General features: G+C 47.6%; 1 protein-coding gene across 1 annotated transcript in view; it reads right to left on the reverse strand.

The window, feature by feature from the left end:
* Positions 1–4518: 4518 nt before the first annotated feature.
* PLXNB2 (plexin B2) overlaps positions 4519–13715 on the reverse strand; it is a 354483-nt gene continuing 345286 nt past the window's right edge. The window contains exons 36-38 of the mRNA XM_077935826.1: positions 13344–13419; positions 11470–11544; positions 4519–7021 (exon numbers count right to left, since the gene is read on the reverse strand). Coding sequence (XP_077791952.1) covers positions 6917–7021; positions 11470–11544; positions 13344–13419 — 256 coding nt within the window. The 3' untranslated portion in view covers positions 4519–6916. The remainder of the gene's footprint in view (positions 7022–11469; positions 11545–13343; positions 13420–13715) is intronic.

Genomic DNA, 13715 nt, shown 5'->3' on the forward strand with positions numbered 1-13715 from the left:
TCTCCCTCTTTCACTTCTTTCTTGTTACACACTAGATTTAAAAAGAAGAAGGGGGGGGGGAGGAAAAGAGAGGGAGGGGGAGAGAACCATTTTGCTCAAGATTCAATTTCGAGAAGAATTAAATTAGACCAAAACATTGTTCGGAATTAGGAGAGCGAAAAGGGGATTTTGGAAGCGCAGCATGTGGCTTGGAGGTATTGCCCACCCCTCATCAAAACCAAGCCATATAAAGCTTTTTAGAAAAGGAACTATTACCGTACTCTTGCCTAACCAACGATTCAACTCTCTCCTTCTTCCGATAAGTACTTTTGAGGTTTATTTTCTTTAAAGAAAAACTTCTGATTCAAAAAGCAATTTCTCCCACAGATTGTATAGAAAGATGTTAGCTGAGCCATTTAATTCTGTTAAGCGCTAGTGGGCTTTCCACCCCACCCCCCTCTTTCCCCTTTAAGATTGGCCATTTTGAAGTCAGCAGTGGCTGGGTATGAGGAGGCAGGACAGCAACTGACACACATTCCTTTCATTTGGGAATATATTTGCCCTCTCATTCAAGATCAATGTACAGGTCAAACTTAGCAGCATCCTTATTTCAGAGGACTGCAGGTTCCAGTTGCTCTTATTTTTGAATTATTGATTGTCATTTACCTTTAGGAGGGACAGACGGAAATTAAGGGCACAAAAAACCAAGTGAATGCTGTTATTTATTCCTGTTTCTTTTTTAAAATTGGTAAAGACAGTAAACTTGAGGCAGTGTAATGAATGCATTGTTCATATAAATAAATTCCAACTCACATTCATATAAAAACCTACCTAGTTTCTCAGTCTTCTCCCACCCTTCCTCATTTGCCACCTACCAACACCCCGTCCTTACTTTGTTTTGATTTAGGGATGCGGGTGGCACTGTGGTCTAAGCCACTGAGCCTCTTGGGCTTGCCGATCAGGTCGGTGGTTCAAATCTGCAAACAGGGTGAGCTCCCATTGCTCTGCCCCAACTCCTGCCAACCTAGCAGTTTGGAAGCACACCAGTGCAAGTAGATAAATAGGTACTACTGCGGCAGGAAGGTAAACAGCATTTCTGTGCACTCTAGTTTCCATCATGGTGATTCCGTTGTGCCAGAAGCAGTTTAGTCATGGTGGCCGCATGACCAGGAAAGCTGTCTGTGGACAAATGCCGGCTCCCTCGGCCTGATAGCGAGTGCTGCAACCCCATAGTCGCCTTTTATGGACTCAACCATCCAGGGGTCCTTTTTTTAACCTTTACTATCTGATTTAAGAGTTCTGAAGAACTCAAAAGCTTGCACACTATTTGGGGGGCATTTCAGCTGGCCTAGTATAGGCAGGGTCCCAATATGAATTTTCAGCTATTTGTACTAAAGCCCCAAATCTAGAACTGGGATTTCAGACAGACTAATAATTCTCCTTTCTGCTGGACTTTCTGGATCTTTCCTTGCTGCTACCTCTGTGATGCTGAGCTCTCTCTCCCCCTCCCCCCATGCTAATCTCACGGCTGCATCAGTTACCGGTAACTGGTTTTCAGGATCTAATGTAATGTTACCAGATTTTTTTTTCAATGAATCTGGGGACACTTTAATCAATTAATTAATTACTGCCCATTCGGGACGTTGATGCTTCAGCAATGGCAGAGGGGCGGCCGCTGCCTTGACCTCAACTGCCACATTTCCCCTTCCTTCGAGGCTTCTATCTCCTTTCTCCATGAGCCTGGGCAGCCCCTGAGTTGTTGGTTCTTCGGTGGTGGTGGTGGGGAAGCGGTGTGCGGTGGGTCAGGCATGGAAGGCGGAGAAGGAGGGCCAAGAGCGGAGGCAGCGGTGAGGCTTGGGCAGTGCGATGCCTCCCTTTCCATCAGAGCAGCCCCAATTCCATTCCTACTTGCGTGCAAGCAGGAGGGGGCAGGGATCCCTCAGCTGGGAAGGGAGGCTTCCCGTTGCCTAACTCAGAGATCCCTGCCCCTCCTGCTTGCACACAAGCTCTGATAGGCAGCATGAAGCCTCCCTTTACAGCTTTGCTGTGGGGTTAGGGAAGGTGGAAGCAGCCCAGAAGCTGCATCTTAGAGCCCCTGCACCACCATCATATGGGGACGTCTGAGCAGCTCCTGAAGCCAGCCAGAGCATTTCCCGGGGACATTAGATGAAATCCAGGGACATTCCAGGGATGGAATTTGTCTGGGGACTTATTCGCAAATCCTGGGACTGTCCCTGGGAAACAGGGACATCTGGTAACCCTAATCTAATGTACACATAAGGAGCATCAGGATTATAAGATTCATGTTACTTCTGGGATGTGCTTGAGCATGATCGGTCCGTTGCTTGCTTTTGTCAGGCTGTTTGTCCTTCACTGGTCTCCTGCCATTATTGCAAAGTGGGGTTGCAGTCAATAAATACACTGTTTTTCTCTGTGGAGCAGCAATGATTTATGTATAATAAAGGGGCCCCATTCTAATCTATTCAGATCTTCCGCAGCTTCTGAACTGTGAAGGTATGTGGAGCTTGAAGGAGGACTAGCTGTTTTGACCTCCCCAGGCGAGAGATTGGGAAGTGACTGAGATAGGAGACCCTGGTGTAAGCTGGCAGATCAGGCCACCATACAAAGTTGGAAAGTTAATTGTGATGAGCTTCCTTTGGGAATACAGTCATATCTTGGATCCCAAATGCCTTGGTACTCGGACGTTTTGGCTCCCGAGTGCTGCAAACCCGGAAGTGAGTGTTGGGGTTTGCGAATGTTCTTTGGAACCCGAACATCCGACGGGCCTTCCGCAGTTTCTGATTGGCTGCAGGAGCTTCCTGCAGCCAACCAGAAGCTGCACCTTGGTTTCTGAATGTTTTGAAAGTCAAACAGACTTCCGGAACAGATTCCGTTCGACTTCCAAGGTACAACTGTAGTGACAATCCCCAAATGTTGTATGTTGCCATTTTATTTCCTTGTTTAGATATTCTTCTCTCTCCTGTTTATTTTTAAGCTGTTAAGGCAGGTTAGCTTACAGTGGTACCTCAGGTTACATATGCTTCAGGTTACATACTCTTCGGGTTACAGACTCCGCTAACCCAGAAATAGTACCTCAGGTTAAGAACTTTGCTTCAGGATGAGAGCAGAAATCATGCTCCGGCGGTGCGGCAGCAGCGGGAGGCCCCACTAGCTAAAGTGGTGCTTTCAGGTTAAGAACAGTTTCAGGTTAAGAACGGACCTCCGGAACGAATTAAGTACTTAACCCAAGGTACCACTGTGTTTGCATTGTTTTTATATGGGTTTATTTATATATTGACATTCTGATTATCTGTCATTACTACTTTTTAAATTTTTGCATTTATTATTATTCATTTGATATGCTGTGAACCGCTTTGTGCACCATTGTGGAGTAGTGGCAAATAGACAAAATGATAGTGGTGACTGTTTGCTTTACAAATGAATAAGAGTGATTTCCCAAAGAGTTGCCAGATGTTACGTGTCTTGGGCAGTCCCCTAAGTTTACTTATTTCTTTACAATTTTATTCTACTTTTTTTAAGCAACTAATGTCCTCAAAGCAGGTAACAGTGCACAGCAATATAACTGGAACCAAGTAGAATAAACATATACCGTATTTTTCGCCCTATAGGACGCACCGGCCCATAGGACACACTTAGATTTTGGGGGGGGGGGGGTGAAATAAAGGGAAAAAATTATTCCCCCCCCCCAGACGTGGGGCTGGGGCGGGGGAAGCTCGGGCTTCCCCCGACGCCAGCCCCCAGAACAGGACCCAGAGCGATGCCAAAGCTGCATGCAGCTTTGGCATCACTCTGGGAGCTTGCGGGGTTGGAGGAGGGGCTTCCCCCTCCCCCAGCCCCCAGAACGGGACCCAGAGCCATGCAGAAGCTGCGTGCAGCTTTGGCATCGCTCTGGCAGCTTGCGGGGCTGGAGGAGGGGAAAGCCCTCCGCCAGCCTTCTATCCAAGTCGGGGGACAGCGGCAAGGGCGCGCTGCGCCTCCCACTGTCCCCCGAGTTTGCGGGGCTGGTGATGGGGAGGAGCAGGCTTCTCCCCCCCGCCAGCCTTCTATCCAAGTCAGGGGACATCGGGAAAGGCGCGCTGCGCCTCCCACTGTCCCCCGAGTTTGCGGGGCTGGCGATGGGGAGGAGCAGGCTTCTCCCCCCCGCCAGCCTTCTAACCAAGTCGGGGGACAGCAGGAAAGGCGCGCTGCGTCTCCCGCTGTCCCCTGAGCTTGTGGGGCTGGCGGTGGGGCTCTCCTGAAGCCTGGAGAGCGAGAGGGGTCGGTGCGCACCAACCCCTCTCGTTCTCCAGGCTTCAGCGAAAGCCTGCATTCGCCCCATAGGACGCACACACATTTCCCCTTCATTTTTGGAGGGGGAAAAGTGCGTCCTATAGGGCGAAAAATACAGTAGCTACCCTTTAACTTTTAAACAAAAGGGGAAGACTTCTGGAAAAAACCAAACCCAGGATACACTGTACTCCCAGGTCCACTCAGCTCAGTCTTAAAATGTCTGAAGAACATACCTAGACAACTCAGATATTACACTTTGTGGAAAAAAGATTGTATTTGATTTACAATTCACAGGATTTACAAATAATGACAAGATAAAACAGATTAGCAAGTTTGGATACCTTTGCTGATCAGACAGAAGGCAAGTATAGAGGCATAATTTGACACAGAATTCTTAGGTAAAACTGATTCAAACTACTCAGAGTTCCTTACATTCCAGGTGTGCTGAGGAAGCGCATGTAGATGAAAGCAAATGTTTAACATAAAAGGAAAGATATGAAAAGTGACACCCTGTTACTGCCTCCCTTTTTTTTTTAACTTCTATTGGAATTCACGGCTGACTTCCACAGTAGCCATGAGAATCCCATTACTAGTGACTTGCTCCAAAAGGAATCAGGAAGAGACTTACCGATACATCTGACGATGAACACGAAGGCAACAAATTTGGATAACTCCAGTACAGGGAGAGAGAGAGGTAGCAAACTGAAAGTCTGTTACTGTGTTAGGAGCCAAGCAGGTTTTAAGGTGTCACAGGACAGAAAACACCAGAGCAACACCAAAAAGATAATGAGCGTTTTGATGGCAGTTCTACATGAACTGCCCCAGAAGTATGGTAAAAAATGAATCTAACAAAGATTGCTTTCTTTTTTCTTTTTTTTGTGCAACATAGCAATTTAAGATAACGTACCAAGCTTTATCAAATGGCCTGGAAGCTGACTAATATTGTAAACACACAATACATCTTTGACGAGTTACTTTAATTTCCATAGCTAGGTTAATGATGATTATTCCATCCATTGCAGCATTCCAAGGCTCAAGTGGTGTTTAGATTAGACGGGGCACAGGATTTCCTTACAATGAGTATTTTACATTAACAACACAGATTCCAACCCCCCCCCTTTAAAAACACACACAGACAAAAACCAAATAACAATCTCCCTTGGATAGTGTGAAGATTTGTTTTTAAAAAATCCTATGAACCATTCCAACAAAAGATATACATATTTGAATCATGTCAAACAGCACACTATTGGCAATAAGCTAATTACAGGCATTCTGCTGGTCAATTTTCTCACAAAAAAGTCATCAAACCACACATAAATATTTTTGATACGATTCTCTTTACAAAACCATTCAGATCCATATAATTAGTACAAGTAAGGCACATTAGCATATGTAATAAAACTATCATTTAAAAAAGAAAAGGAAAAAAAGGCCAATTTTATTTGCCACGATTTCTGAATCAAATTAGAATTTGCCACCGGTACTTTCCATCAGGGATGATAAGATACAGTCTTGCAACTCTGTAGGGAAGTCTACAAACTTGCCAGATCCAGATGTTTCGTGATCGTGATATGCTACCATTCCCTTGCTCCCCCCACAACAAAAGCATCAAATTGCACTTTTATGCAGCCAAAAACCGGCTTTGCTTTGGCTGAACACACACTCTTCCCAGGGTATTTTCCCTCAGTGTGTGATTCAGAATTCATGTGGCAGCAACAGTGTCAGCAAGTGCGAACAATCACTTTTGCTGAAACCTAGACAAAACCACTGTTCATTCCCAGCTGTTGCTTTGCCAGCGGTGCACTAGTTATTTGGAAGTACCTGGTAATCTTGGCGTACTGAGGACGTTAGGTACCTTGCATGCTCTGCACACTGAATACCATGCAAAAGTACTCATACATCATGATTTAGATTTATGCTCTTAGGGGGACATACATGCACCTTCCTAGTTAAAGGATCAGTCCATCCCAAATAATCTACAGTATTGTCCACTTTGACCCTGGCAAAGTGAGTAGGAGGGAAACAGTCACAACCACTGTTTTTAGCACTTGGTTTTCAGATATGTAAAGGTGTATAGTACCAAACCCACTGCAATGTCTTAAACAGAAAAAAAGTCATAGCAAATGTGTCTTTCGTTCTACTCATTATGAGCAGAACACAGGACAACTGGATTTTTTTTTTTAAAAAAAAGAATAAGAAGAAAATCTATTTCCAATTACTGAAATTAAAAGAGGGATATTGCATTTATTTTTCCAATATGCTATTACTTTTCTAGTACACATATTGCTTAAAAAGTATAAAGAATGCTATAGGTAGTGAATTTAACTAGCGTAATGAATTCTAAAAATGCTGATGCTTCAAGATTGTACTATTTGATTAAATGAGCTATAACTTTACCCTCCCCCACCCCAGAGGACTTCCCTCATTTCCCACTGAAAATTCATTTACACACAACACAGGATTTTAATTAGAAGCATAATTTACAGTAAAAACTCTTTACATTACAGCTTTGCTATAAAAAAACCAAAATCTTTTGTTTTTCATTTAAAGTTGTAATTACACATTAAAAAATAGAACACTATTTCCTTATTAGGAAGAATGAATTTACACATCCAGATCAGTCTTCTTTATTGCAGCTTTCAAATCAAAGGTCAGTTACTTTATTCTCTAAAGCAGCTGCTATCTGTTGTAATCGAAAAGCAAGCTGCATTTTTTGAGCAGCTGGGTCCTCTTCCAGTGCATTTATGATCTAGAAGAAGAAGAAGAAGAAGGAAAATCAGGATTCAGGCAAGACACACATCTTCAGTTTTAGTTTTCACAGCCATAGGCCTGTTCAGCTACATATTACGCGGAAGAAAATCTCATGGATTTTGAAGGGTATTATTTCAAAGTGTAGATCAGAAGCCACGTTGCTTTATTAAGACAGAATAGCGGAGAGATTAGAGAGGGGGAAGGCCTGCCATTGGAGAGTCATCTCCTCTGTGGGTGGTGGGGTACTTTGCCTGGGCAGCCTTCATAACCCTCAAATGCGTCCCACTGCCAGGAGAGCTCTGTCCTGGCTGCCTGAAGCTACCATCTAAATGCAAGCAACTCTTGATTGTTGAGTTACAAGGGCAGATTGTGTGTGTGTGTGAGGGGGGTTCATTCAGATTGGTTTGGAAGTGAGCCAAGCCATTTCCTTCTTTTCCCCCTGAGAATGTCTTGTGTAATGCAAACCCTTGTCCGTCTCTAATTACCTACAGTCATACCTCTTGTTACGTTTGCTTCAGGTTGCATCCCGCAGCGACCCAGAAGTACAGGAAAGGTTACTTCCGGGTTTCGCCGCCTGCGCATGCGCTCAAAATGATGTCATGCGCAGAAGCAGCGAATTGCGAGCCGCGCACGAGCAGACACAGGTTGCGTTCTGCTCATGTTGCGAACGGGGCTCCGGAACGGATCCCGTTCGCAACCAGAGGTACCACTGTATTCAAAGATGAGCACCATTGCTAGCCAATAAATTTTTTAAAAGCGTGGCAGAAATAAGGAATGCTCCTTCCTAGCTTGTGGATACTGAACTTTGGTTGTCTGATGGTAGCTAGTTTGTCCTACTGACGATTGATTTTGTTGTTTCACTGATAGGTGTGCCCCTGCCTATATTTTCTTGGCAGAAGAGGAAGCGACAACTATCGTGAAAGCGGACAACCTCTTTAAAGAGGCTCTGAAGGCTGCTACAGGCGTCACCAACGGTTGTAACATCATGGTGCCCAGTATGAAGCTCAGCACAGTAAGCCAGCCTCTCTCTCTTTGACTAATAGTCCCGAGATCAGGGGTAGGCAACCTAAGGCCTGGAAGCAGCCCAATTGCCCTCTCAATCCGGCCTGCAGATGATCCGGGAATCAGCCTGTTTTTACATGAGTAGAATGTGTCCTTTTATTTAAAATGCACCTCTGGGTTACTTGTGGGGCATAGGAATTTGTTCATCCCCCCCCCTTCAAAATATAGTCTGGCCCACCACATGGTCTGAGGGATGGTGGAGTGGCCCATGGCTGAAAAAGGTTGCTGACCCCTGCCCGAAACCTTTCAAGAGATAAATACTGTATTTTTTGCTCTATAAGATGCACCCGACCATAAGACACACCTAGTTTTAGAGGAGGAGAACAAGATAAAAAAAAAATTCTCTGCCTCTCCAGCAAAGTGGGAGGAGAAATGGAAGGGCCTCCGTTTCTCCTCCCGCTTCGCTGAAGGGGCGCTGCGCAGAGAGGGAAAGCTGCGCAGTGCCTCTCCAATGAAGCGAAGTCAGAACAGCAAGAGGGATGGCTGCACAGCTATCCCTCTTGCTGTTCTGGCTTCTGGGATATCTGCGCAGCCTGCATTCGCTCCATAAGACGCACACACATTTCCCCTTACTTTTTAGGAGGGAAAAAGTGTGTCTTATAGAGAGAAAAATACGGTAGTTGTGGGTAGGCCTGGGTGATTTATCAATATATTGCCCAGGGACTGGTATGAGGGGTAGGCAGCGATGACAGCTTCACTCAGTGGTGTATCGCTGGTGAAACCGCAGCCGGGAACTGGAGGCAGAGGGAGTGGCCGCGATTTCACCAGCGATACACCACTGGTGAAACCACGCTCTGCCCTCATACCACTGCGGAGCGAGAAGGAAACTGCACAGCCAAGGCGTGATACAGCTTGTTCCTCCCTCCCACTTCTTTAAACTGCATGGCCGAGGAGCGTACCGTGGCCCTTGACTCAGCCAAGCAGTTTTGCAAAGCCCCCGACCCCATGGCGAGGTGGGGGCTCTGTTAAAGTGCTCCCACTCCCCAGCTGAGAGAGCCCCAGCCCCGCTCCGTCACACTTTTCCATTGAGGTGGCTGTGGCTGCATGCCCCTCAATGGAGAAGTTTAAAGGAGCCCCCACCTTGCCTCTGGCTTACACAAGCCGGCAGCAAGGTGTGGGTGAAGGCACCTTTGCCTGGCTGCCTCTTTCCTCCTGGGGTGGTCGTTCACCCCAGGAGGAAAGAGGCGACGAGCCTGCATGGGCAAAGGCACTCAAATGCATGGAGCCTGACAGGAATCCATGCATTTGGCTACTGCAGTGGTCTGTCTTCGGGGGGGGGAGGGGGGGGAGAAGAATAAGCTCGCTCACTCCACATGCCAACAGTGGCAGAGGGAGCCTTGGAAAGGACTCCCAAGGTCCCTGTCGCTTGTGCGCAACCAGCAGGGACCTCGGGGCTGGCTCAGCTGAGGCAGAGCAGCCCTCTTGCCCCCCAGAAGGAGCCCCAGGCCACTGTTGCTCATGCACGAGCTGCATGGACATCGGCTTGCTAAGTTGGGGGGCAGGAGCCTTTCTGCCCCCCCCCCAGCTGAGCCGATGCAGCTTCTTTCAACCTCGTGGCTTATCGCCAAACTGCAATGTTTGGCTGGTGGTAAAGCTCGGCGATGTTGGGTTTTCAACATCGCCGAGCCTTAGTAGTGGTATGGGATACCTGAAAATAATGCCAATATATTTCACATCTGGCGACCAATGCGCCCCTCTGGTTTCAGATGGGTAGAAGAGTCTAAAAAGCCTGGGACACTAAGTTTCATGGGCCTCTTGCAACTATGGTGGCTCACTTACCAGACGTAATGTATTTAGTATTCTCTCCAGAAGTGTATACTCAATTCTGACCAAACTAAGCCTCCTATGTACCGTATTTTTCGCCCTATAAGACGCACTTTCCCCCCTCCAAAAATGAAGGGGAAATGTTTGTGTGTCTTATGGGGCGAATGCAGACTCCTTGGCTTCAGCGATAGCAACGCGAAGCCTCCGAAGCCTGCGCTCCGGAGGATTCGCGTTGCTTCCGCTGAAGCCAGGAGAATCTGATCTTTGAGGCTGGCGGTGGGGGAAAGCAGCGCTTCCCCCATCACCAGCCCCAGAGGATGGGGGGCAGCAGGAATGCGCGCGACGCCTTCCTGCTACTCTCCAACCCTCCTTTGGGCTATTGCGGGAGATGGGGGAATTCCTCCACCTCCCGCAAAAGCCGCACACTCTTTAAAGGGGCTCCGCGGCTTCTGCTGGCTTTTCTAGGAGGTGGGGGAATTCCCCCACCTCCTAGAAAAGCCCGCAGGAGCCGCGCACCCTATAAAGAGTGAGCGGCTCTTGGGGGCTTTTCCCTGAGGAGGGAGAAGGGACTGACTGGCCGTTTCGTCCCTTCTCCCTCCTGGTCGAAAAGCCCGCAGGAGTCACGCGGGGCTCCTGTGGGCTTTTGCGGGAGGTGGGGGAATTCCGCCACCTCCCACAAAAGCAGGGAGAAGGTCTTGGAGTAGCGCACAGGCTGCGTGCAGTCTGTCCACCGCTCCCAGAGCTGCGGGGGGGAAATCATATTTTTTTTCCTTGATTTCCTCCCCTGAAAACTAGGTGCGTCCTATGGGCCGGTGCGTCCTATAGGGCGAAAAATATGGTATATTTTGCTCTAGGAGGCCTAGTTTGGTTAGAATTGCGTATAGTCTTCCAGAGATAATGCCAAGTATATTACTTCTGGTAAATGAGCCACCAGAGGGCTGTGAAAAATTGTGCCCCGGGCTTTTTTGACTCATCTACCCAAGTACTGAAAGGGACGCAGGTGGTGCTGTGGTCTAAACCACAGAACCTAGGGCTTGCCGATCAGAAGGTCAGCGATGAGCTCCTGTTGCTCGGTCCCTGCTCCTGCCAACCTAGTAGTTCGAAAGCACGTCAAATGCAAGTAGATAAATAGGTACCGCTCTGCTGGAAAGGTAAACAGTGTTTCTGTGTGCTGCTCTGGTTCGCCAGAAGTGGCTTAGTCATGACCCAGAAGCTATCTGTGGACAAACGCCGGCTGCCTCGGCCTATAGAGCAAGATGAGCGTGCAACCCCAGAGTCGTCCGCGACTGGACCTAACGGTCAGGGGTCCCTTTACCTTTACCCAAGTACTATTGGTTGCCAGATGTGATTTCCCAGCCAACTCTCCTACCTCACTAATTTGGCTAAACTTTGTTATCAGCACCAGCGGTATTTTGGATTCTTCTAAGCAAACTCCAAAGATGTCCGCACCAACCTGCCCCTCCAACCCCCACGTATCAGAAATACAGCGCCTGTAAAAGCCAAGCACCAGGTAAGCTAGGAAATAATGAACCCAAAGTCTATCAGCCTGTTTGGCTCTTTTTCCTTGCTGCGGTGACCCTTTTACAGCATAATAAAGCCATTCTGACAGTGGAAACTTACCTCATCATAGTATTTGTTGGTATACTGGTAGAGCTGGTGTAAAGCCACAAGGGTATTTAATGAGTCTGTGTGTGCCTATTAAACAAAACAAGAAGAAAAAGGAATGCGTCAGGGCACCGTCCTGGCTGCATACGAACGCCAATGAAATATATATAGGAGCACCAGACACAATGTAAATCCCTTTTCCATATCCCAGCACTGGTACGCAAATCTTTTAATAGCTGTCTGGCTTGGTGAGGAAGTGAAACTGACAATTTTCAGGAACAGCCCCCCAACGTTAAGGTCTCCTGCTGGATTTGTTACCGCCAACCATGCTGCTTTCTTCATCATAGAAAGGGGTAAGCAGTAGCCTTAGTCTGGAGCAGGTTGACTCCAGATGCTTACAGAGGTCATGCGTGCAAATGATCCAAAGAACACCAACTTCATCTGGTTAAGAGCATAAGAGTGCTGTACAATCAAGTCCACCAACATCTAGTGGCCAACATCTGGGAAGCCCACAAGCAAGTGGTGAGGACAATAGCCTTCTCCCAGCTGATAGTCACCAACAACTGGAGTTTAGAGGCATAGTGACATCATGATGAATAGCCCTATCCCCCTGTAAATATGCCTGATGCCCTGTTAAGGCCATTTAAACCAATAAAAAACACGAAAATACGTTTAGACAAGTTCCTTGTAAGTTTCATCCTTTTGTAATCTCTTACAATGTCTTTTAACCAACAGGAGCGAAGGAAACGATACCGAAGGCTCCCCACGAGCCTTTTTTCCTCTATGCCATTTTATTCAACTAACCTATAAAAAATCCCATCGCTTTTGTTAACATTTGGGGGGGGGGGGAATCACCCTAAAAGAATGTTTGATCATCCTTTAAAATCAATAATTCACAACCAATGCAATAGATCATAATTGTATGGGAGAAAAGATTCCACTGGACAGTCAGAAGTTCTAATTGGACGTGAGCAAAAAATGTCAAATGCCAGAGCTTCATGACTCTACAGTCATACCTCATGTTGTGTCTGCTTCAGGTTACCATATTTTTCGCCCTATAGGACGCACTTTTCCCCCTCCAAAAATGAAGGGGAAATGTGTGTGCGTCCTATGGGGTGAATGCAGGCTTTCGCTGAAGCCTGGAGAGCGAGGGGCGTTGGTGCGCACCGACACCTCTCACTCTCCAGGCTCCAGGAAGCTATCCGCAAGCCTTGCACACCCCGGGGGGAGTTCCCCCGGCGCACAAGGCTTGCAGGCGACAGCCTGCAGCACAGAGCACGGGGCGCCCTCCGGAGGAGGCCCTGTGCTTCGCGCAGGTGTCGGCAAGCCTTGCGCACCCAGGGGATCTCCTCCTGGGAGCGCAAGGCTTGCTGGCGGCAGTCTGCAGCGCGGAGCATGGGGCGCCCTTCGGAGGACGCCCCGTGCTTCGCACAGGTGTCCGCAGCCTGCCGCCCGGCGCGTGGAGCGCCCTGAAGCAGAGCGCCCCTCGCGCCGGGCAGACATCGGCCAGCCCCACAAGCTCGGGGGACAGCGGGGAGGCGCAGCGCCGCCACCCCACTGTTCCCCAACCTGGTTTTGGGGGGGGGGAAATAAAGGGGGAAAATTATCCTTTATTTCCCCCCCCCAAAAAAAGTAGGAGCCTCCTATGGGACGAAAAATACGGTAGGTGTTTTCGAGTTGCATCCTACAGCAACCCGGAAGTACCGTAATGGGTTACTTCCAGGTCTCGCCACTCGCGCAGAAGTGCTAAATCATTCCGCGCATGTGCGCAGATGCAGCGCTTCAGCTTGCGTCAGTTCCGTGTTACGGACGGGCCTCCGGAATGGATCCTGTCCATAACACAAGGTTCCACTGTATTCCCAAAGTAAGATTTCCAATTTGATACTTACCCTAGAAATCTCTGCTAAATGTGTATTCATGTCCTGGTCACTCACTTGTACCATTTGGCGAATACCTTTGTAATAACTAGAAAAAAAATCAACCAAAACAACAATTTTTAGTTGATGCATTTATGCTTCATAGCAGTTTTATTTTTCTAATAACTACAACATCACCAGAGGTGCTCACAAAATTGCAAATTTCTGTATGAAATGATCTGATCTACATTTTGTTTCTTTGCTTATACACACAATTGGCTTAATGCATCAAAGTGCTGCTACCACTGATTTCAACAACCCATGAGCAAAAGGAAAAACACACCGCACAACTTAGCACAAACCAGCAAAACTTTCTGTGGGCATTTGAACAGATTAGATAGCGCC

The sequence above is a fragment of the Podarcis muralis genome, chromosome 10, assembly GCF_964188315.1.
Source record: "Podarcis muralis chromosome 10, rPodMur119.hap1.1, whole genome shotgun sequence".
Lineage (NCBI taxonomy): Eukaryota > Metazoa > Chordata > Lepidosauria > Squamata > Lacertidae > Podarcis > Podarcis muralis.